The following is a 21,659-nucleotide window of genomic DNA, read 5'->3' on the forward strand; positions in this document are numbered from 1 at the left end:
ATTTATCATCTCGGAATTATCCACATACATATACACATTTTTCACTTTATTTACTACTAGTTGTTGATAATTAAATAAGGGTAAACTAAGAAAATTCTTTGCAAAAATTGCTTTTTCAATAACATTATATAAAGGATTAATAGAAAAAGTCCCCTAGAAACGTTCCCATATGTGACCTCATCAGCACCTCCGGCACCACATAATACGATGTCCCCACAACCCTTGGCAAAATCAAACAAAATGTTGCAGAAGTTCGGAGAGCCTTGTTTTTGATACATGAAAGCTTGGAGATTGAAGCTATTGCAATCCACCCCAAAACTCCAAGAGAGTAGGGTCATAAAACTCATGGAGAGACAATTCGGTGGCATTTAGAGCAAACTGAGCCATCAATTATTGCTGCAACAGATACTGGGACAATCCTGGCATCAACTCGATTTTAATGGGTTAGAATTCCCTAATTCAGTGGACTCCCATATTATTTTATAAAATCATCAACAATGACTCCTCTTTTCAGCAGATCCATATTCACTTCTTTGTTGCGGATTTCTGTACTGTTTTCTAACTAGGTTTTTGCAGAAGATGATGTGAAGTGTTGTTTGTAAGAAATAAAGAGTTCATTAAATGACCCAGTTGTGTCAAATTCCACGTTCTGAAAATGTTCATGCCGACGCTCTTTAAAAATTGGCAAGCAGTAAAGATTTCGAACTGCTCACGATTGTCCCAATAGAATACCTTCCTAGACCTTCTACTACTAAAGTTGAAGAGGTGATGTAGGTCGAAGATACTTCTCTGTGGATGAAGCCAATTATTACATTCCTCAAGGACCAAGCCCTACCCTTTGAAAAAGAGGAGGCACAGAAGCTCAGAAGGCGAGCTGCTCACGTCATTTTCAGGACAACTTCTTATACAAACGAAGCTTCTCTTTGCCTTTGCTCTGATAATATTGGCCCACATTTAAAAATGATGCACAACAATTTGTAAGAAGGTGCGATAAATATCAACACTTTGCAATAGTTTAGAGACAAACCTTCTCAAGAGATAAGTATTGTTTCTAGCCCTTGGCCATTTGCCAAGTAGGGGATTGATCTTTAGCTAAGGGAAGAAGTGGGCGACAATTCACAAAGTGGGTGAAGCCGGACCTCTAGCTAAAATTACTAAAGAAATACTTCCAAATTTTATGGAAAAATATCATATTCCAATTCGAAATTTCCCAGTCAATTATTTCGGATAATGGGCAATAATTTGACATTAAGAAGGTCAAAAGTCTATGTGAGGAGTTAGGAATAATGAAGCACTTCCCTTCCCCACATTACTCTCAGGCTAATGGGCAGGTGGAAGTTGTCAATAAGACCATCAAGTACACACTCAAGAGAAAAATGGATGCTTCTAAGGGCGCTTGGGTTGATGAACTACCTCAAGTTTTATGGGCCATCTGAACTACAAGTAGGATGGCCACAGAAGAAACTTTCTTCTCCATGGCTTATGGGGCCAAAACGATGAGCTCAGTTGAAGCAGGTCTACCATCTCTAGGGATGTAAACGAGTCGGGCTGAGCCGACTTGCGAGCCAAAAGTTTCGGCTTGGGCTCGGCCCGGTTAAAATGGCCGAGCTTTTTTGCAGGCTCGAGCCAGGCCGAGCTTTTAAATAGGCAACTCGGGCTTTTTTCGAGCCGAGCCAGGCATGCTTTTTTTCTCACCATTTTTTTTCCCTAAACTGCTGCCTTTTAAGGCCCCCTCAAATTTAAATTTTTTTTTTTTTTTTAAAAGCTCGCGAGCTCACGGGCCGGCTCAGGCAAACCCCGTGTCCCCAAAATGGGGCTCGGGTCTATCGAGCCCGAGAGCCCGATTGCCATCCCTACCATCTCCACTTCACATACACGAAATATCTAATGAGGAATTAAGAATGTACGGGTTAGACCTTCTTGAAGAAAGAAGGGATGAATTCCAAATAAAATTGGCTGTCTACCAGTAAAAGATGACTAGATATTACAACTCTAAAGTCAAAAAGAAGTCATTTCGCTTGAATGATCTGTGCTACGAAGGGTGTTCCTATCCTCTAAGGAGCTAGAAGTGGAAACCTTAGGGCCTAATTAGGAGGACCTTTATCGTATTAGGGAGGAGGTTCGATTAAGAACCTAAAAAATATAGGGAATGGATGGAAATGTACAACCTTATCCATAGAGTGCAGAGGATCTATGGAAGTACTACCAGTGAAAATGTAAATGTATTTATTGTTTGAATCAAATAAAGGTTTGCTTTATTAAAAATTCTTTTGTTACGTCCCGAACTCTCGGAACCCGAAGCGTTAAAAATCAATCTTTCTTTAGTTTGACCATTTTGATGTTAACCAAAATAAATTGCAAATGAGAAAAATTTTGGAGTTTGAAATATATAAAAATAGTGTAAGTATTTGTCCTTATAGACTAAAACAATTATGGTGAAAATTTGATTTTGAAAAACATAGGGGGAAAAATCAGCAAGTACCAGTTGCGCATCAGCGGAAAGAAAAAATATGTTTAGTCTAACAAACGTTGACTAAAAATTATGAAATTTTAACAAAGACTAAAACATTCATATTTGTACAACATATAAAAAAAATTGTGGGCTTTTGGCGATAATGTTTGAAACACGAAAATATTGTTCAACTATCCTGGACTGAAAATCCGGATCTGAACCTATACAGTTTACTAAAACGGACATAACTTTTTCTCTAGGTAATATTTTTGGGCAATTCCAAAGACTACTATTAAAGGACTCGTAAACCTTTCAAACCCAACTGATTTCACTCTAAAACATGTACTGTAGCCCAAATTGTGCCATTTTGAGTAGAAGAACAGAATCTGAAATTTGATGTAGCATACTTAAACTTCATGCAATACAACATTCATAAATTATAGTCGACATACAATGTATATAAAACTAGATAGAATAGACGTGTAAAAATTTTAAAAGTGTCGTCTAAGTATTCATAAGACATTTACACAAAATGAAAATTTTACTAGAAAGTTGAAAGCTTTTCAAATCACCGAGCACTTGTCACTATGCCAAACAACTGCCATGCCTCGAATTAACATGAAAAATTTTAGTAGGGATGAGTACTACAAGTAATATTAAATAGGAAAACACTTAAGTAAATGGTAAAAATATATATTTTCAGAAACGCAAACTTTGGTCATTTGTGTCACCGTCAATCTCTCTCTCTTATGTGAACCACCAAACAGTGCTTTCTTCATAAGTAACACAAATTCAAACTTTGGTCATTAGTGTCACCTTTAATCTCTTTATTTTATTTGAACCACCAAACGGTAATTCCATCATGAGTAACACAATAAAACGTTTAATGCAAAATGAAAACAAATAATTCTTACATCACTTACAAAAGTGTCGAAAACACCCCCACCTTGAATACATGAGTTTGAATACCCTTTTTGTGCCCAAAATAAAAATGCTGTGTACTCTAAGCCTCTCCTTTAGAAAATTTTCAGATTCAAAGTACCTTAAGTCTATGAAGAAAAGGACAAAATAAATTTATGTATAGGTAAAATAGTTTGGGAGGAAAAAAATGGCTTTAGGGGTTGTAAGAAGTTATTGTTTTGAATTTCAAATGGAGGTGACGATTGGGAACAATTTAAAATGGTGTAAGTTGGATAATTATGGGTATAAATGTGTATAATGGTTTTGTGAGTTGAAAGCGCATAACCTCCAAATTCAAATGGCAGCAGTTTTTTTTTTTTTTTAATATATACATATATATTTTGGTGGTTAACCAAAAAAAAAAAAAAAATGGAAGTTTCAAAAGATAATGTAAGTGGGGGGTTATGGCTTTTGAAATACAAAAATGGAAATGGAAATTGGTGGATTTGTTGATGAACGTGGCCTAGTTTTTCTTTTTTTTTTTTAATAGCTAACGAAAATGGAGTTTAAATGATAAGGTAAGTTGGGATGGTTATGGCACTATGCAGTTGGTTATCTAATCTAAATTTTAAAGACTTAATAGAGATACAATTAATATAAAGTGTGTCGTCAAAATAATGTAACCCAATCAATATAAAAATAAATTTGTCATTTAAGAGAAATTTCGACACCTTGCAAATTCTTTAAAAAAGTACGAGAAACTTTACTATCGTGACCAAAGTTTTAATTTGAACTCTTAAAGAAGAGTCGTAGCGACGTAATAATACAACCCAAATTATATTTGAGTTCTACAAGAAAATTTTATTTTAAACAAAATACAACATTTTTTTTCCCGGCTGCTACACTTTACTATGAAGAAAAAGTATCTTCCATTGACAATAGTTGAGGGAGAAACATCTGCATAGAAGAACCATCCTTATGCTGAAAAGTGGAGGCACTTTAACGACGAGGTAAATGTATGAAAATGTAAATGTATTTCACGTATGAATTGTTTGAATCAAATAAAGGTTTGCTTTATTGAAAGTCTTTATATAATGAAAAAGTACCTTCCATTGACAATAGTTGAGGGAGAAACATCTGCATAGAAGAACTATCCTTACGCTAAAAAGGGTAGGCAATTCGACGACGAGGTGGATCATAAAGTAGACCACCCTTGATTAGCGAAGTTATTTAAAAAGGGCCTAAAAGATAGGTCCTGAAATGATCTTTTAAGTAAAGTTGTTTAAGAGGTAGGTCCTAAAACGAGCTTCCGGCACTTGTACAAATTTCAAATTGCAAACAAGTCCCAAATAACCAAATAAAGTGCTACAAGGCAATAAATTTATAAATGAAAATGCTGTAAAAGATGGCAAGTGGCAAACATATGTTTCATTCATAAATGAAAATATTACAACTGTGGGCTCCAAGTCATTTACATAAAAACTAAGAAAATAATAAAAAATACTTGGCCCTATCACTATACAGATGGGGGAGGTACAAATGGTACCTTAGCATCGGGAGCCACTTCAGCCACTTCTTCTTCAGCTGCTTCATCTTCAATTTCGATCAAGTGGCTACCCTCTACTAAAGTTTTTGCTTGATCTCCCTCTCCCAAGAACTCAATCCTTAACTCAAAGATATTGAAGGTCTGGGAGTTCACTTCGATCCACTCCACCATCTCAGTGTAGGCATACCTCCGCAGTACTTAGCAAAACTTTAGTATGTCTCAGTGAGGTGGAAGTTAGCAATGTATCATTTTTTAGCTTCACTGTCGGCAAATTCAACTTCTTTGATTGTCATCTCCACCTTTACCATTAGGCCTGATATTCTAGAGTTCAACTCCCTAGCATTTTTTTATTGGCCTTCCCCAAGGCCTCAGCAGCTAGCTTCTGGTGGACATTCAAAGTTTCTACCCGTTTTGTCATGGAAGCTACCTTACTTTGGGACAAATGAACCTCCTTTTCCAAATGTTCTATTTCTACCAATACAGAAGCGAGCTTCATGGACTCCTCGACTTGCTATTTCTTCATAGACTCCATCTCAAATTTCGCCTTCTTGGCTGCCTCGTCGACCTGGGAGCTTCTATTGGCAAATTCTTTATTTTTGTTTTGAAGGTTTTTAAAGAGGGACTCCACCTCAATGGCAGCACCAAACACCCTCCTCGTTTGGCTCCTCATGGTGGTGAAGATGTCTATCCAGTTACTGGTCTCCACAAAGGACTACCAATGATCCATCCAGAACTTGTGAAACGTAGTTGTTGCAGTTTGAACCTCTGCAGGAAGCATTGAAAGAACTTTTGGACCCAACTCGACACTCTGTTGGGAGACAGAGAGCTTACGACGAGGACCTGCATCAGATGCAGTGGACCCACTTGAAGTCCTCGCCCTCTTCAAGGGTCCTACGTTGGGGGCTCAAAAAATAGCCTCTTCTAAGCCCCCTTGGCCGTAGCAATAGAGATTACCATCAATTTTTTCCCCACGGGGGTTTTAGAGCGAAGCAGTGGGCTGGTCATGGACCCACCCTCTCTTGTGGTAGATAATTTCTTCTTCTTGGGGACCTCCTCCACCTTATCTTTTTACTTTGTCCTTCATGGGAGGTCACCTGTCTCCCTCATGACCAGAAGCCTCTTTGCTGATCTTCTCCACTTGGTCCCTCACCTATTTCATCGCAACAAATTAGGGCTTCAACCCTTTCTCCCTGGCAAGAGAGGTGGCAGCAAGGATAGTGGCCATATCCAATGTAGGATGCCTCATCTTCTCAAAGGTTTTTGCAAAACGAAGACAAAGGAAAGTTAGAAACTAAGTAAATGAGCTAGGTAAAAATCCCAATTGAAGATTAATTTCCTTTGTCCTTGAGGAATCGCCTGAAGTTGAACAAGAGATCCAACTCCTTGTAGATAGGTAACAAAGGTAAATATCCTCTACTATGCCCTAATCAACTTCGAACAGCTCGAAGGGATCAGCAAACCTTGCACAACATGGAAGAGGGTCAGAACTAAAATTACATCAAATATATCAATCCGATTAAAAATCCATCAAAAGACACAACACTCACAGGCTTCTGAGAATGAAGTTGGAACTGTCACGTGGGGAACAGTATCTCCTTCACACATCTGCCACTTTTCCCTCACTCAGAACCATGTCTCCTATCTTTTGATGGCAAGAAGGAGTCATATGACAAAGGGAGTACCGTCTCTTGGAGTTCCATTTCCCTAAAACCCTAGGTTGGAAGATGGTTTGGAAATGTAAAGGGATATGTCTTCTCCAAGGGAGGTCTCCTTCCACAGAAAATAGGTTCCCACTAATTGGGCCCAAGCATTGGGGACGAACTGAGTGGGAGCCAGTCCGTACAACCTCAAGACTACTTTGGAAAAAGAGATGAAGAGGCAGGCAAAGTCCTGGCTTTAAGAGAAACTTTCGTCTCCCTTTAAGAGGAACTCGTTGGTGGCGACGCAACTCTGCCTAGGAAAGCAGGCTCGCTCACCAGGAGAAGGGACTCGGAGTTTAATGTCGTAAGAGATACAATATTTTTTCTCTCAAGTCAATTAGGTGGGAAGCAATCACAATAGAAGGTATTTTAGCAGCCCCTAACCCATCTTGTCTATCCTACCCCCTTGAAGGTAGTGCGTTTTGCCCAGCCCTAACGGCTTGGATAAGGTTGGATGTATTGTTTATGGTCCCTCCTATCTCAGAGGCCACTGGCTAATATCTAAATTCCCCCACAGAAGGTGAAGTAGCCATCAGATTAGTAAAGAATTAGGAATACTTACAAGTTCAAACACAAATCACCAAAGAAATGTGACTGCAAACTACAAGAAAGTTTAATGGAAGAAGGAACGTGAAGAGTGAGAGAGGATTTGGATTCTGTGATTAGCATAGGCAAAAGTGATTTTTTGCCCAAAGTTATCGCCTGTTATAGGAAGAGACATTCAATCCCCACCGCTAGATGGTGATCCGAACCATCTAATAGTTCATTCAAGTTTCAATGTGAACCGTCCACCATATCTGTCGTTTTCCCTTCTATGGCCCATATTAGAACGCTTGCATAACGCACTTCAACTCTTCTGAACTGCATAAAACACGCTTGTGACAACCATCATTACTCATTAAATGCGATGATGGTTGTGTGTGGAAAACTGAACCGCTTCGGTTGTCATTTCTCAAAAACGTGCAAAAACAACAAATCATTTGGGCGGAATAATTTAGGATGCCTTGTGATGAACCTCCGGCCAAACCTCTGACTACCCGAAGTACTCCCTTTATGCCGAATCACTTGCTGCCTTTAAAGTGGATCTGTGGAGTATATATAGAATTGATTAATGTAATGTTTGTATTAATAAATGTCAGGAATGTCAACTAAAAAAAAAAAAAAAAAGGTTGAACCCCAACCTTAAGGGCTCCCACCATCCCGTCTCTAGAGTTTTGTGAGGAAAGTAAATCGCGGAATGTGTCTCAACAGATCAAGGAACAAGAGCCGTCTGTACACTGCGCGTACAAAAAATCAAATTTCATGTCTTAAGAATCAAACTCCCACATTGCGGTTGCCAGCAAGACGTGAGATAACCTTACTCCTGTCCTTTGCACCACTGTGCTATGCCCCGAAGGCAGGCCCATGATAATATTATTGCCTTCAATACGGTGGAGTTGGAACTTGGGCTACTGTTTTCTTAGCCTTTTCATTTGCTCATTTATTTGTGGAGGTCAACAAAGATGATAGCAGAGATGTCTTTCCCTTACAAACCTACATAATTCAAACAATTATACAATCTTAGTTTAGAACTATGGTGATTGAGTTTCCTCTACTGCTCAAGAACTACGTCAACTCATTGTTGTAGGTCGAGTACCCACAATCTAACTTCATGCAATCTAATCATCGGCAATCCATACAAGATCAGTGTTCAACATCTAGTGGCATGCTGTGCCTTCTCTAGGCAGGAATTTCAGTATCTTAAAGGCTACATGATTCCCAGGCCATGCCGAGGTATCCATGTGACCAATCGAGATCATGGTTTTCGCTGGGAGTCGACAAGTCTACAGCATAGATTCGAGATGAAGGGATTAAGTGGCAGAAATAGCCTGCAAAGAAGATAAACTTCATGGCAAGTAACTATTTTCTGCCTATCAAATTATCAGGAAATCACCTGTTTTTGCGCTTTGTGAAGCCAATACAAGTAACTTGTTTTTGCCTAAGGCTAACTTCGAAAAACTAATCATTTTTTCAAGGTATTTGTGGCAATTCTTGATTTCTCCATTTATAGCTTCTGCATTACAGTAAGAAAGAGTAGATTCGATGAAATTTTTCGACAGTTTAAAGGTCTTAGGATATATTTTTCTGATGTTTTTTCTGCTTACAGAAATCTTTGATGCTATTTATTGAGGGAGAAATGATTGATTCGGAATATTTTGTTCAAAATCTAAGAGATGGAAATTCCTTCTTTAAGGATTGAGAGCCTGAAGAAAGAAAATGTCTACCTTATCTGATTGAAAATGTAGATAATTGTATTGTTTTATTTGTTGCCTGAAACTATTTTCAGATGAACAAGAGAGTTTTGCAATTGCGCAAAAACTGGGATTTTTCGAGAATTCGTTTTTGTACATCATTTGTGTAATAATCCCGATCCTTTTTTTTTTATGGGGATAGCTTTTTGAAAACAGATTCTGATATTTGGTTGTGCACATTTTTTTGACCAAAACTTGATCTGGTTGGAAACAATGGATGACAAAGAAACTGGTGTTGATGCAAAAGAAGTAAATTTTAGAAAAAGGACAAGTGGAATAAGAGAAAAGTGAAAGAACGCGTAGGCTTATTTCTAGAGAGGGAGAGAGAATTTGCATAAAATTCTCGAGATAATTTTGCCAGGAGAATAGTTTCCAAGCCATATTTATAATCAAAATTTGGCTAGTGAAATTAAATTAAATCGATTTTTGTGGTCATTGGTGAATTTTGGTAATTATACCACGTTAAATATTTGAAAACGTAAATTTTTAACAATACTCAAATCCAAGATCCTAGTATTATTGGATATCATATTAATGAAACCTCGTATCTAAAAATTTGACAGATTCCTTTGTTCGCTAACTGTGCAATTATAATGAAATTTTGAGGATTCACTCGCTCTTCTAAAGGTTGTATACCAACTTCATTTTCAGGCAATAAATTGGGCCCAATAGTATAATTTTCTAATGAGATATAAAAATAAAAAATTGCACAATTAGTACTCAATTTATGGCCTAAGGAACAAGTTCTCCAAACTTCCAAAAATGAAGAATCTTAATCCTGAAAATGTTCAATAATTGCCATAAGAAAGAAGGCAAACTGACTTCACCCCCCATTTGTGTAGGATTTCACTAAGATTTTAAGCTTTATGAGGGCCATATTTTTGTTCTATCCAAGGTATCTAGCTCATGAATCATGCATAAAACAATTTATTTGAAGAGACTATTCCGATATGCTTTGGTTGGAGCCTTTACAATGGTTCATCAAATTTTGATGACGACGAAGCACATAGCGTGATGGATAAAATAGCATCGGAAAAAATTAAGAATCCCTCATTTGTGTAGGATTTCACTAAGATTTTAAGCTTTATGAGGGCCATATTTTTGTTCTATCCAAGGTATCTAGCTCATGAATCATGCATAAAACAATTTATTTGAAGAGACTATTCCGATATGCTTTGGTTAGAGCCTTTACAATGGTTCATCAAATTTTGATGACGACGAAGCACATAGCGTGATGGATAAAATAGCATCGGAAAAAATTAAGAACGAAGACATGCAACAAAATTTCATTCATCGTGTTCATCCTGATCAACTCACATTCTAAACATCCCCATAAAAGACATGATATGGCAATAAATCAGTTGTCTACTCGATTATTAATAGAACTTACTACTGCAGTATTACTTCAAGATCCATTGTGCAGTTCTGTGCAGTAATATAAAAGATAAGAACAGGGTATTTACCTTTTCCATAGACAATATACATACAACTCGAAATAACAAACAGATATTCATAGCTATTCTTTTGTACAGATTAGAATAGGATCTAATTGATAATGAAAGCAAGACATTCAAGTATCTTTGTGGTAGGGTCCCAGTTAGTATGGCATTTATTTCCAGCAGGTAACCTTAACTAGGTTCAGCAACTTTGTAGTGTACTATGTATCTAGATCTATTTTAGTTTTTATTTTGTGCGTTATGCTTCCATTCGCTGTGTGTACAAGTAAAACAATGCCATTTGTGCTTTTTTTCTCCCCTTTTCTTGTTCTTGCAGTTTACTTTTCCCCTGCCCACTCAATCATTCTTAGAAAGAGATTCCACTTAGATACCTTAGTCAAACGAGAATAATGGACATCGAGCTGAATATATTATCAGGCATGTAGATTAACAAGAAGATCCAACAACGGCATTAGCAGAAGAATGCAGAGGGTCAGTCACAAAAACAATTGACTTCACAACGTAAAGCAACTAATGTACTGGTGTATACATGTATGCCGAAGTATCCCTCAAGTATGTAATACAAGAGAATTTTTTACTCGTATTAATGCAGCCTTACCATGTGTCCTTAAATTTTGGACTTAATAGCCGCCAACAACAGGAAAAATCAGAAATACCACGAACGAGTGGTGCCAAATGCCATTAAACAGTTGCCTCATTGACATTTTTGCTTTTCCTTGACCTCTTGCGTTTTCTACTCCTGTTTCTCGTAGTGTTATCAACAACCTTTCTATCCTGCAATCAAATCGCCGTCGTCTCACTGGCAAATAAAAGCAATAAAAATACAGAACAATAAATGACTTCTGATCAGTTGTGTACCAGTAGAGGCCCCCATTCCCCTCTGACACCCATGTGCACATGCGAGCACCCCAAAAACAAGACAGTGGGGATATACAAAGATCCACATGAATCACTATTCAAAGTGCCATGTGAAGAACAAGCAATCTTACTTTTGCTAAGTTATTCAATTATACAGTTTATTGTCAACAAAACACAGTTTCAATCATTAGAGATGCACATTCTAAGATATGCAAAATAACAATCTTGTGGGGCTAGTCCAGGAGTCCATTCATAGCAGACTTGTTCTCCCACATGCGATAAGTAGGAGTTAAGTAAGCAGAGAGGGGGGTCATCCATCCACCAATCCACTTTACCTCCACCTATCCCACCCACAACCAGACAAATTAAAGATTAGCTTGTTTATCTTTGCCACTTTTTAGTCCAAACAAGCAGAGGCCAAGTCTAGTCTTCTAGTCTCAACAACTCTCTTGCTAGTTTGCAAGCATTAATATAAGAAGCTCGTCTACAGGGCATGCTGTTACCTTTTTGTAAATATTAAGATAACCACTTCAATTCATTATTTTATGCTGCCTATTTCCCAAAAAATAAGAAAAACTGGTCAAATACTCAATATGAAATTACATTTGAGTGAACCATTGACATCATATAACATTTTTTCTGATTTCTAATTGTCTACCTCTAAAAATACCTTTATCAGTGAGTGTACAAAAGAATCGAGTTATTCTAGGAAGGTAAAAGGAAGTCAGCCAGTAATTAAAAGATCACTATTTTTTGTGATGGACTTAGCAGTGGTTCTGTTTTGCAGGTCATAAGCTAGGTTGTTCTTTTTTAGAAGTTCAGTAAAACAAATCAGGTGCAGTTCTAGCAGTGGGAGAGCCTGAGAGTGGGCTGTGCATGGACATACCCATCTCAAACCTTGTTTTCTGATATGACACCCCAAATATCTAGACCAATAACTAGCATTCAGACCCTACAGTTTATTAAGAATCTAAGATGATATGAGGAAAACCCTAATCATGTCAATCAAGTTTCCTAACAACTAATGGAAATTCTTCTGAATTGCCTCATAAAATTTGGTTGATTATAAATATGTCCCATTTTCCAAGTAATAGCATAACTCTTGAGTACATCTTAAGTTTGCGGCAAATGTTCAAAGGCAGGATAAATATTTACTATAGAAAAACCCATTAACACTGACAAACCTTTACTGAAGAAGCATTTTTGTTCCCATCTGTCTTCTTCTTCTTGCATGATAGAGGGTTCGGACCCTGCAATGCACAAAAAGAGGAATAAAACCTGTGCTTGTGGAGACATCCTGCGGAGGTGTGTCATGTGTGTACAAGTACAACAATTACTACAATATGTTTTAGCGATTATACAACAACCAACTTGCATTGAGAAACTTAACACGCCCATTTACAAATAGCAGCAACAAAAGGGCTAATAAGGACTATGAACAACACAGATATGGACTTGGTATCAATGAGTATACCACTCCTCCTTTGTCCCCACGCCCCAGGAATTAAACGTTTTGGACACAGTTTAGGGAGGAAAATACAATATATTGAATCTTACCTTTGCTTTCTTTCGCTTGAACTGAACCTGATCCTTCACATTTGTTCTCTCTCTTTTAATGTTTGCCTTGACAACCTGCCTATCTAACATATGATACTCATTGCTTTCATTTGCATCAGAAGCATCCGCAGCTTCTTCAATTGCTGCTTTCTTCTTTTTCTTCAATATTTTATACTCCCACTCATTCATATGTGATCGGTCTTCTTCAGCAGCCTTGGCAAAATGGTGTTGAAATCCTGATGGTCGCTCAAGAAAGAGAGAATTTCTAAGAGCATATATTACAGGCACCCCAGGGATCTGCCACCGTAAGTTGTATAAAAATTAAGAGCAGTAGGGATGTATGTATGTCAATAAGTGTTACATCAATCTGAAAAGATCCCAAACTAGGGATACACCTTTTTAACTTAATGCACTTGAACACACACACACACTCTGGGAAACTAGATGTTTGAACAATTAAAATTGTCACAGTATTAAGCCTAATTGACATATTTGGAGGGAAAGGGCAGCAGAAACCTCTTGCAACTTCTTCCTTAACTCAGCATCCTGAGTTGCAACAAAGAAATGTTCAGTATTCTTTTGTCCAATAACTTCAGTTATGCATGCCACTGCACTCATTCTCTTGTCATGGTCACATCTGTAAAACAGATTCCACACATATAATAGATCAGCTCAACTACTAAAAACTGTGGGAGTAGGCTTCCTAACTTGCATAAATTTGTATACTGCTGTATTTTTTCGATAAAGACAATGAAAATAGACATATTTGCATAAATATATCCATCAACTATCATATTAATAACAGCAGACTGAGAGAGGAAAGAAAAGATGGCTGACCTTGCAGTTATAAGATTACTGGCGGCATTAAGGGATTCAGAATACGATTCACCAAGACTTTTCAACTCTGCAAGAACACATCTGTGACAAAAAGTTGAAAATGTATTAAGTGAACAAATTAAGAATTAGCTCCAAATAAGCTCAACCTTCTAAGTGCATAAGATAGGAAGCAAACAATCGAATATTTGAATAAACAGAGAAACATTGCTGGTGCAATTCTGAATTTCAAATAGTATTCAAGTGGTCAAGTTAAAATCCCATCTAACCTGGTAGTGAAGATTTTAACTGTGGCACCAAGGATATTAGCTAGAGCAGTATCAGCTGGAATGATGCCATTCGCCAAAAGATGGTATACAAAAGTTCCATCACAAAGAACTTTAAAGGGCTCTCTAAAACCGAAGCAAGCTGTGTAAAATCTCACAGCTCTGCGATGTCGCTTTTGCTTCTTCACCTTCATCTTTCTAATAACATAAAACGGACTGATTTTAATAGCACAAAACTAGAATTAAAGAGAGGTTGAAGAACAGACAATAATTCCATGTGTATATGAACTGTGCACAAACAGTTATTGTCTGCCAGAGTCATGAAGAATTACAAATGAAGGAAAAAAACATAGTAATATAGTCTAAATTGCTGATTTCATTAGAATAATCAATCAAGAAAAGGAAAAACAAACTATATTCATATTTTCCAGCCAAAAACAGTAGGATAAAGAGAAAAAATTACCAAATTATATTTAATTAAGTTTCAGCAGAAAATAGAAAATTAAAAATAAAATATTGAATTTTGGAACCCTAAGCTGTAGAAAGGGGTTAGTCGAAGTTGACGGCCCTGAGATTCATATGGACCGGGTCAGATTATATAAGGTCAGCCCAAACACGAGTTGGGTTTGTAAATAGTTCGGATTTTTTGTTAAGTTCCTTAGACAAAAAGCATACCTACTTGGCATCCAAGCAAGGCGCACCTGCTCTTCACAAAACGCGGCCTCCGAGTCAACCTCCACACATGCCTCTCTCTAGCCTAGCACGCATTCCCTATAGTCAAACCATACTTTTATATGTATAAATTATGTGACATGCACGTGGCAAAGAACATCACACATTGACCATCTCACCTCAATAATCAATTATGTTAATTAATTTGGGCCGACCTTATACTTCAGCCACAGTTTCAATGGCCATGACCCATCTTTGCCCATTTTCTTTCCTTTATATATATGCAAGCTCAAACTCAAGTTAAGTATTCTAATCTCTTCCAGTGAAACTTCATAATTGCGAGACTAACAATGACCGCTTTGCACATGCACTTCGAATCACATCTCGGATATTAGCATCATAATTTTATATTGGAAATCTCAATCCAGGATATTCTACTGTGCAACATCAAATTCAAGTCTTTCATTCCTAACATCCCCGGCATTAGTTTCAATCAGAACATCTCAAACATTAAGTTCATCCCTTTCATTCCTAACATCCTAGATCCTTTTTATCTCGAAAATTATTTTCATCCCTTTTATCTTGAACATTCCTTTCATTAATATTTTGCTCATCACAAGACAACACGGATTTATATTTAACGTATTTGTCCAGTTGTATTATTAAAACAAACTCAATACAAATAGAATAAAGGCAATTAGTAAAGCAGGAACTGAAGGGAATGTTTAAGCATAAATTGGCTAAATAATATTCCCCACCATCAAGCAACTCAATCCTCAGCCAGCAACTCAATCCCCAACTCAAGTGGCTCAACTTTCCTCAGCCAGAAACTCAGTCCCAACAACATAATCCCCAACACCAAGCAACTCACTGCCCAGTACACGCCCAACTCAATCCCCAGCAACTCATTTTCAAACAGTAAACCTCAATTTCAGAAGCCTTCAATTTCAGCTATCAACAAATATTTCAAGCAGTCAGAAGCTGGAAGCCATATTATATCAAACAATCAGACAAGAAAAATGGAATAAAAGCAACTACACATCAAGTTTTTTGAAGATTCAAAAAATCAGAAGGTTAGGGACTAGGATTTTACCTTTAGCAGTTTGGAAAAACAAAACCGCCGTGTGAACCAGGAGTCAGCAGGGAATCGGCCGGTGGCGCAGTGGCCAGTGGCGGTGACGGAGAGCAGGCCACAGGGCGGTGATGAAGAGCAGTTACCGGCAGACAAAGGGCGACTGGGCGAGGCCGACAGATTTTGAGCGAGGGGTTTGAAGAAGTGGAGTTCAAACTCTTTGGGTGAATGGTGAAGTGAGTGGATTGGATTTCAAATGTTTGGGCCTCTCTCCTTTGGGCCGTTTCTAAGAGAAACAAATTGGGCTTTTATCACAGTCCCAATCAATGCATTGTAGCTGATTATATGGGATTTCAAATCCAAATTGATGAACGCTCTGGATTAGTATTCTAAAATTCATATTCACTGCATATATCCCAGAATCTAGAACTGTTTTGAATTTTAACAGTGCGCAGCACTGCTGGATAGCAATTTTGTTTTCTGATTTTCATCATAAAGTGAGAATAAGAAGGCTGGGACCACGGCCCCGAGTAAAGTCGGTTTCCTAATTGTCAAGAAGCAGTCATCTTTCAGATTAGATTTTTTGTTAATATACAGCTGCATTTTATCAATTTGCACCAGTTTGAGTTAGTTTAATGCCCTTTTTTCGAGTAGTGTTCTATAAAATCACATTATCAATTGACGTTTGTTCATTTACGTGTTATAATTTGAAGCGATTGTCTAAAGTTCCATAATCATATAGGATATCACAAATTGTATACTCAATGGTGTCACAAATTGTATACTCGATAGTTCGGGTATAGTAAGACACATTTCGTGATGTGATCAAAATTATGTCGTTTACAATCAGTACATAAAGTTGGACGTTTTATGTTGATAAGATTGCATTTTTCTTATTAAGATTTATTTATATCCTATAATAAGAACAATAATATGTTTCGATGCATATTGAACAGGACCGCGTAGATGACTTATTTGTGACCATTCGAAATGAAACTCTACTAGATTATCAAAAAAGTCACATAAATCCTGAGCGCGTAATGTAGCTTTGATTCCTATTTCAAGTTTTTTGAGGTACCAAGAAGTGAAGTCTTAAATAGAAGATCGCTCTCAGTGCTTTGGGAATCGGGCTGAAACAATTAGAGATCAAATACTTACGATAGTGGAATTCATTAATCATTGAGACGAGACGATTGTAACTCTAAGGTATATTCCTGGGCAAATTGAACCTGAGCTCAGTAGTTTGAAGATGAGATCGTTGGACTTTAAAATGTGATTTGATCACAATGAATTTGACGTATAAAAAGGAAACTTAGAGGGTAATACATGTTGAAGAGCAAAAGGATCATTTTGTCATTTTCAACATATTGGCGACAAATGAGGATTGACTTGTCAGACAATAATAAGAGGATATTATTATTGGAACATAATACGCTTCTATAACTATCACTCGACTCGAGAGTGCAATCTAGATTTTTTGATAGAATAAGCAGGGATTAATAGATGTATCTCAATTGATCATTAGTTGACCCAATCAAAAACATCTACTGGAGCTTGGATCACATGAGCTCGGTTAAGTCCCTCTTTTAACTCCAATTAAAGGTATGTGACTTAATTGATCTACTACAATAAAGTCAAAAAAAAAATTTGTGCAATTTTCAAAACCCTAATTGAGCACTATAAATATGTCCCTTATGGGCATATACTCTACAAGATTTAGGGTTAGCCACATTTTATTTTTCCAAAAGAGAATACACCTAGAGGAGAAAAGGGGAGAAGATCTAAACAATGGAGCATTTGACTAGGCCATTATAAATATATCCCTTATGGGCGTATACTCTACAAGATTTAGGGTTAGCCACTTTTTATTTTTTTCGAAAGAGAATACACCTTGAGAAGAAAAAGGGAGAAGATCTAAATGATGGAGCATTTGACTAGGCCATTAAAAGCTCCTTCAGAGGTTATCATCTTCCATATCTATGTGTAAGGATTTTATAATCCAATGATCTTAAGTTTACCACAAATCCTTATTATCATGGTTTTAATCTTCAAAGGAAAATTAATTTCCTATTCTGATGATTAAATCCGTCAACCAACAAATAGTATTAGAGTCGAGGTAATTGTAAGCCTTGAGTAGGATTAAGATCTTTAAATCAAAGTATAAAATGCATTTTTTTAGTTGGGTGGTGTTAAGTTATTTAATTTGACATGTTTATGCTTTAAATGTTTAAAGTTATTGTTGATATATTTACAATCACTTTTGGCCTAGATTTTTCATTTTCCCCAGTATAATACATTTGTTGTTGTTATTTCTCTCTAAAAATGATGTATGCCATAGGACACAAGGTTCTTATATTTTTTTCCTTCATTTTTTACGCTTGTATATTGAAAAGAAGAGATGTTTTGTTGTTGGTTTTTGGTTGAACAAATGCAAATGGGAGAAGGAGGACAACAAAATGAACGAAAACCCAGAAAATACCTAGGCTAGGCAGCGCGCGGCGACAATCATAATTGGAGCAATGGTAGTTGCCATGGCCGCCGATCACGGCAGACAGCTGCTACCTTGTGAGGCAGCAGCGGCTGTTGAATGGCCGCCCACTGACGCTATGTGAAAATGGTGTTGTGTGTGTTTTCTTGCTAGGGTTTTGAAAACTAGGTTAATTTGGAATTTTTGGGCTTTTCTTTGAGACTTGGACCAATCTTGTTAGAAAATGGCCTTGTTGATTTTAAGAATTGAGCCTAAAAAATAAATTGACCCAATTTTGGACATTACATGGGATGGACTACAAGAAGATTGAAAAAATCTAGCTGCAATGAAGCCCAATGTAATACTTATATCCATTTTGTAATTTAAATTCTTAGGATGGGCCATTAGTGATTATTATTCATTTAATTATTGTTTTAATGCTTTATGGATGGATGAATGTTTAATATTTATCACATGTCATATAAATAAAATGGACACCACCCAGTGCAATAAAATCATATGCAATTGCATTTAAATATTTTTTTCAACACTCTAAATTAAATGGAGGTGATTAAAAAATGTTTTATTTAATAATTAGAATCATTATAATTTTTAATATTTGACGGATTAATTATTAATTGAAAACCCAACGGTTCAAAATAATAAGTGGGAGAGTGTTTATAGGCATGTACAAACTTACGACATCCTCCGTCATCCAATTTGTTATTAAAATACGTATATTTAGCATTGAATTATATCAGTCTCCCTATAGGAAAACTACGTTATTTTAGATTAACTAAAAGTGGATCTAGTAATAAAATTTTTTAAAATAAAATAATGGGGTGATCATCCTATGGATGACATCTTATATATTTTGAATATTTTAAAAATTATTGATGAAGGTTATTGCACTTATATATGAATTTTTTGGGAGACTTCCTATAGAAGATTCTAACAAAATTATTCATAGGCTAAAAAATAACCAATCCTCTTTTTTGTGACATGAGATGCCTAGTTCAATAAAACGAGTTGGGGGTCCTAACCATGCCAACAACCATATTAACCGTCTATAGAGGGCATGTTAAAAGTTGTAAGGGTTTAAGATCTTTGATTAAAAATATAGTTTTTGGTCTATATTTGCATACTCATATACATGCATCATACAAATATTATTGCTCATTTTTTAATATGTGAATCGTTAATTTAGCAGAAAATGTCGTTTAATCCATTATCAATGATACTTAACAAAAATCAATTTGCTGGAAAAAACTACATTGACTAGAAAAAGAATCTTAACATTGTTCTTACCGCTGAAAAATACAAATTTGTACTGACTGAAGTTTGTCCCGAAACCCCTAACGGTGACTCCACGGAATCTCAAAAGGCTGCATATTAAAATTGGTTTCATTCTGATGAAATGGCCCGTTGCTACATCTTGGCATCCATGTCAAATGTATTACAACAGAAATATCAGAATATGCAAACTGCTTTAGACATAATAAAAGGTCCTGAAAAGATGTTTGAACATCAAAGTCGACAAGCTGGCAAGCCTCCATTAGGGCAATTATGAACACGCGTACGAAATAGGTCACATCTATGTATTAACCATAATTGGTCACTTCAATGTTGTGGAGGTTTTAGAAGCTAACATTGATTCCGAACTGCAGATTGATTTGGTCTTGAGAATCTTCCTGAGATGTTCTCACAATTAATAGTTGACTACAATCTACACAAAATGTACATGTCTCTGACGGAATTAATGAAAGAACTCCAAAATACTAAGACTATTCTGAAAGCCAGAAGTAGAAGTACTTTGACTGTAACAGGACCCTCTAATTCTAAACCTTCTAGTCGCAAAGGAGGAAAGAAGATGAAGAAACCAAACAAAAAGGCTGGATAACAAGTCAAAGGGGAAGAAAACTAATGCGTGGGAAACTAAAGAGAAAGTGTTTTATTTGTGGATAAAAGGGTCATTGAAAGAGGAATTACCCAGATCACCTAGCTAAGGAGAAGTAGGGTAAAGGCATTGCCCTATTCATTGAGTTATGCTTATTAGTTGATTCTACTTATACCTGAATTATATATTCTGGAGTCATAATCATGTTTGCAATTCTTTGCAAGGGTTCCAAAAAATCAAGTACCTCAATGAAGGAGAGTACACTCTTAGAGTTGACACATGAGCAGTAGTATCTGCCAAAGCTATAGACATTTAATCTTAAATGAATGTTATTATGTTCCCGACCTTACACTGAATTTGGTTTTCGTTGTACTTTTATATCATAGTGAATTGCCCAAATGATCACTGAACTTTGCAAAAAAATTTCAACGGGTTACCAAACTTTAAAAATTACCTAAATGGTCACTGAACTTTGTAAAAGGTTTCTACAAGGTCACTGAATTGTTAAAATCACTCAAATGACCACTGAACTTTACAAAAGATTTTCACAAGATGTCTAAACTTTGCAAAAGATTTACCGGGGGTCACTGAACTAGGAAACCTATTGCAAAGTTTAGTGACCATTTGGGTGATTCTTAAAGTTCAGTGACCTTGTAGAAACTTTTTGTAAAGTTCAGTGACTATTTAAGCAATTTTTAAAGTTCAGTGACCTCTTAGAAACCTTTTGCAAAGTTCAGTGACCATTTGGACAATTCACTCTTTATATCATGTTGGTTATTTGATACTTTTTAGCCGTTCCACGGTAGTTATTAAGTTGAATAATTGAGTTATGTGTTTGGGTCATATGATTAATAGTCTTTATGTCTTAAGTCCTATGATTAGCTCTATACATAACACTACCACTGCTAAGAAAAGAAAGAGGTCGTCTAATACTAATGAAACTCTCATGGCATCTTAGATTGGCTCATATTAACCAAAAGAGGATTCAAAGACTGGTAAAAGATGGTCCTTTAAATGAGCTAGAGGTGAAATCCATACCAACTTGTGAATCTTATATAAAAGGATAGATGACCAAGAGACCTTTTAAAGTTAAGGGACTAAGAGCTAAAGAGGTTTTAGAATTAGTACATTCCGATATTTGTGGACCTATTAGTACTCGGGCTAGAGGATGATACGAGTACTTCATCACCTTCACAAATGTTTACTCTAGATTTGGATATATATACCTTATGTCTCACAAATCCAAAACTTTGGAGAAATTCAAGGAGTTTCGGACAGAAGTTGAGAAACAATTAGATAAGTGTATCAAGTCCCTTCAATCCGATTGAGATGGCAAGTATCTACCGTAAGAATTTAGGGTCTACTTATTGGATAATGGGATATTATCCCAATTTAGTGCACCAAGAACTCCCCAGCGGAATGGTGTCTTGGAAAGTGGAAATCAAACTCTTTTAGATATGGTAAGATCAATGATTAGCTATTCCTCGTTGCCTATTTACTTTTGAGAATATGTACTATAAACAGTCATTTATATCTTGAATTTGGTGTCATCTAAGTCAGTTCCCAATACGTCTCTTGAGTTATGGAATGGGCGTAAGCCTAATTTGCATCCCATTCGGATATGGGAATGTCTAGCACATGTGCTAAAGGAAAAGATGGATAAGATGAAATCAAGATCAAAGGTTTGTTT

The 21,659-nt window shown here is 36.5% G+C and overlaps 1 protein-coding gene across 3 annotated transcripts; it reads right to left on the bottom strand.

The window, feature by feature from the left end:
* Positions 1-10,738: 10,738 nt before the first annotated feature.
* On the bottom strand, positions 10,739-15,826 carry LOC111378922 (rRNA-processing protein UTP23 homolog). 3 transcript variants are annotated; one of them, XM_023002203.1, is made up of 8 exons: positions 15,627-15,826; positions 14,537-14,632; positions 13,865-14,059; positions 13,599-13,679; positions 13,278-13,398; positions 12,762-13,058; positions 12,389-12,454; positions 10,739-11,120 (listed from the first exon to the last, which is right to left on the bottom strand). In XM_023002203.1, the coding sequence occupies exons 2-8, from the start codon at positions 14,545-14,547 to the stop codon at positions 11,028-11,030; spliced, it is 864 nt and encodes a 287-aa protein (XP_022857971.1). In that variant the 5' UTR covers positions 14,548-14,632; positions 15,627-15,826; the 3' UTR covers positions 10,739-11,027. The 3 variants fall into 3 exon arrangements, with proteins under 3 accessions (XP_022857971.1, XP_022857973.1, XP_022857972.1); XM_023002205.1 differs by lacking the exon at positions 14,537-14,632 and adding an exon at positions 15,292-15,484; XM_023002204.1 differs by lacking the exon at positions 14,537-14,632.
* Positions 15,827-21,659: the final 5,833 nt, after the last annotated feature.

This window comes from Olea europaea, unplaced genomic scaffold (assembly GCF_002742605.1).
Source record: "Olea europaea var. sylvestris unplaced genomic scaffold, O_europaea_v1 scaffold190, whole genome shotgun sequence".
In the NCBI taxonomy this organism is placed as follows: Eukaryota; Viridiplantae; Streptophyta; class Magnoliopsida; order Lamiales; family Oleaceae; genus Olea; species Olea europaea.

Coding starts and splice junctions, on each gene's coding strand:
- LOC111378922 (XM_023002203.1), bottom strand. Junction 13,059..13,277: donor TAAGGAAGAAGTTGCAAGAG/GTTTCTGCTGCC, acceptor TTACGGTGGCAG/ATCCCTGGGGTGCCTGTAAT. Junction 11,121..12,388: donor AAAATGCTTCTTCAGTAAAG/GTTTGTCAGTGT, acceptor ATTTGATTGCAG/GATAGAAAGGTTGTTGATAA.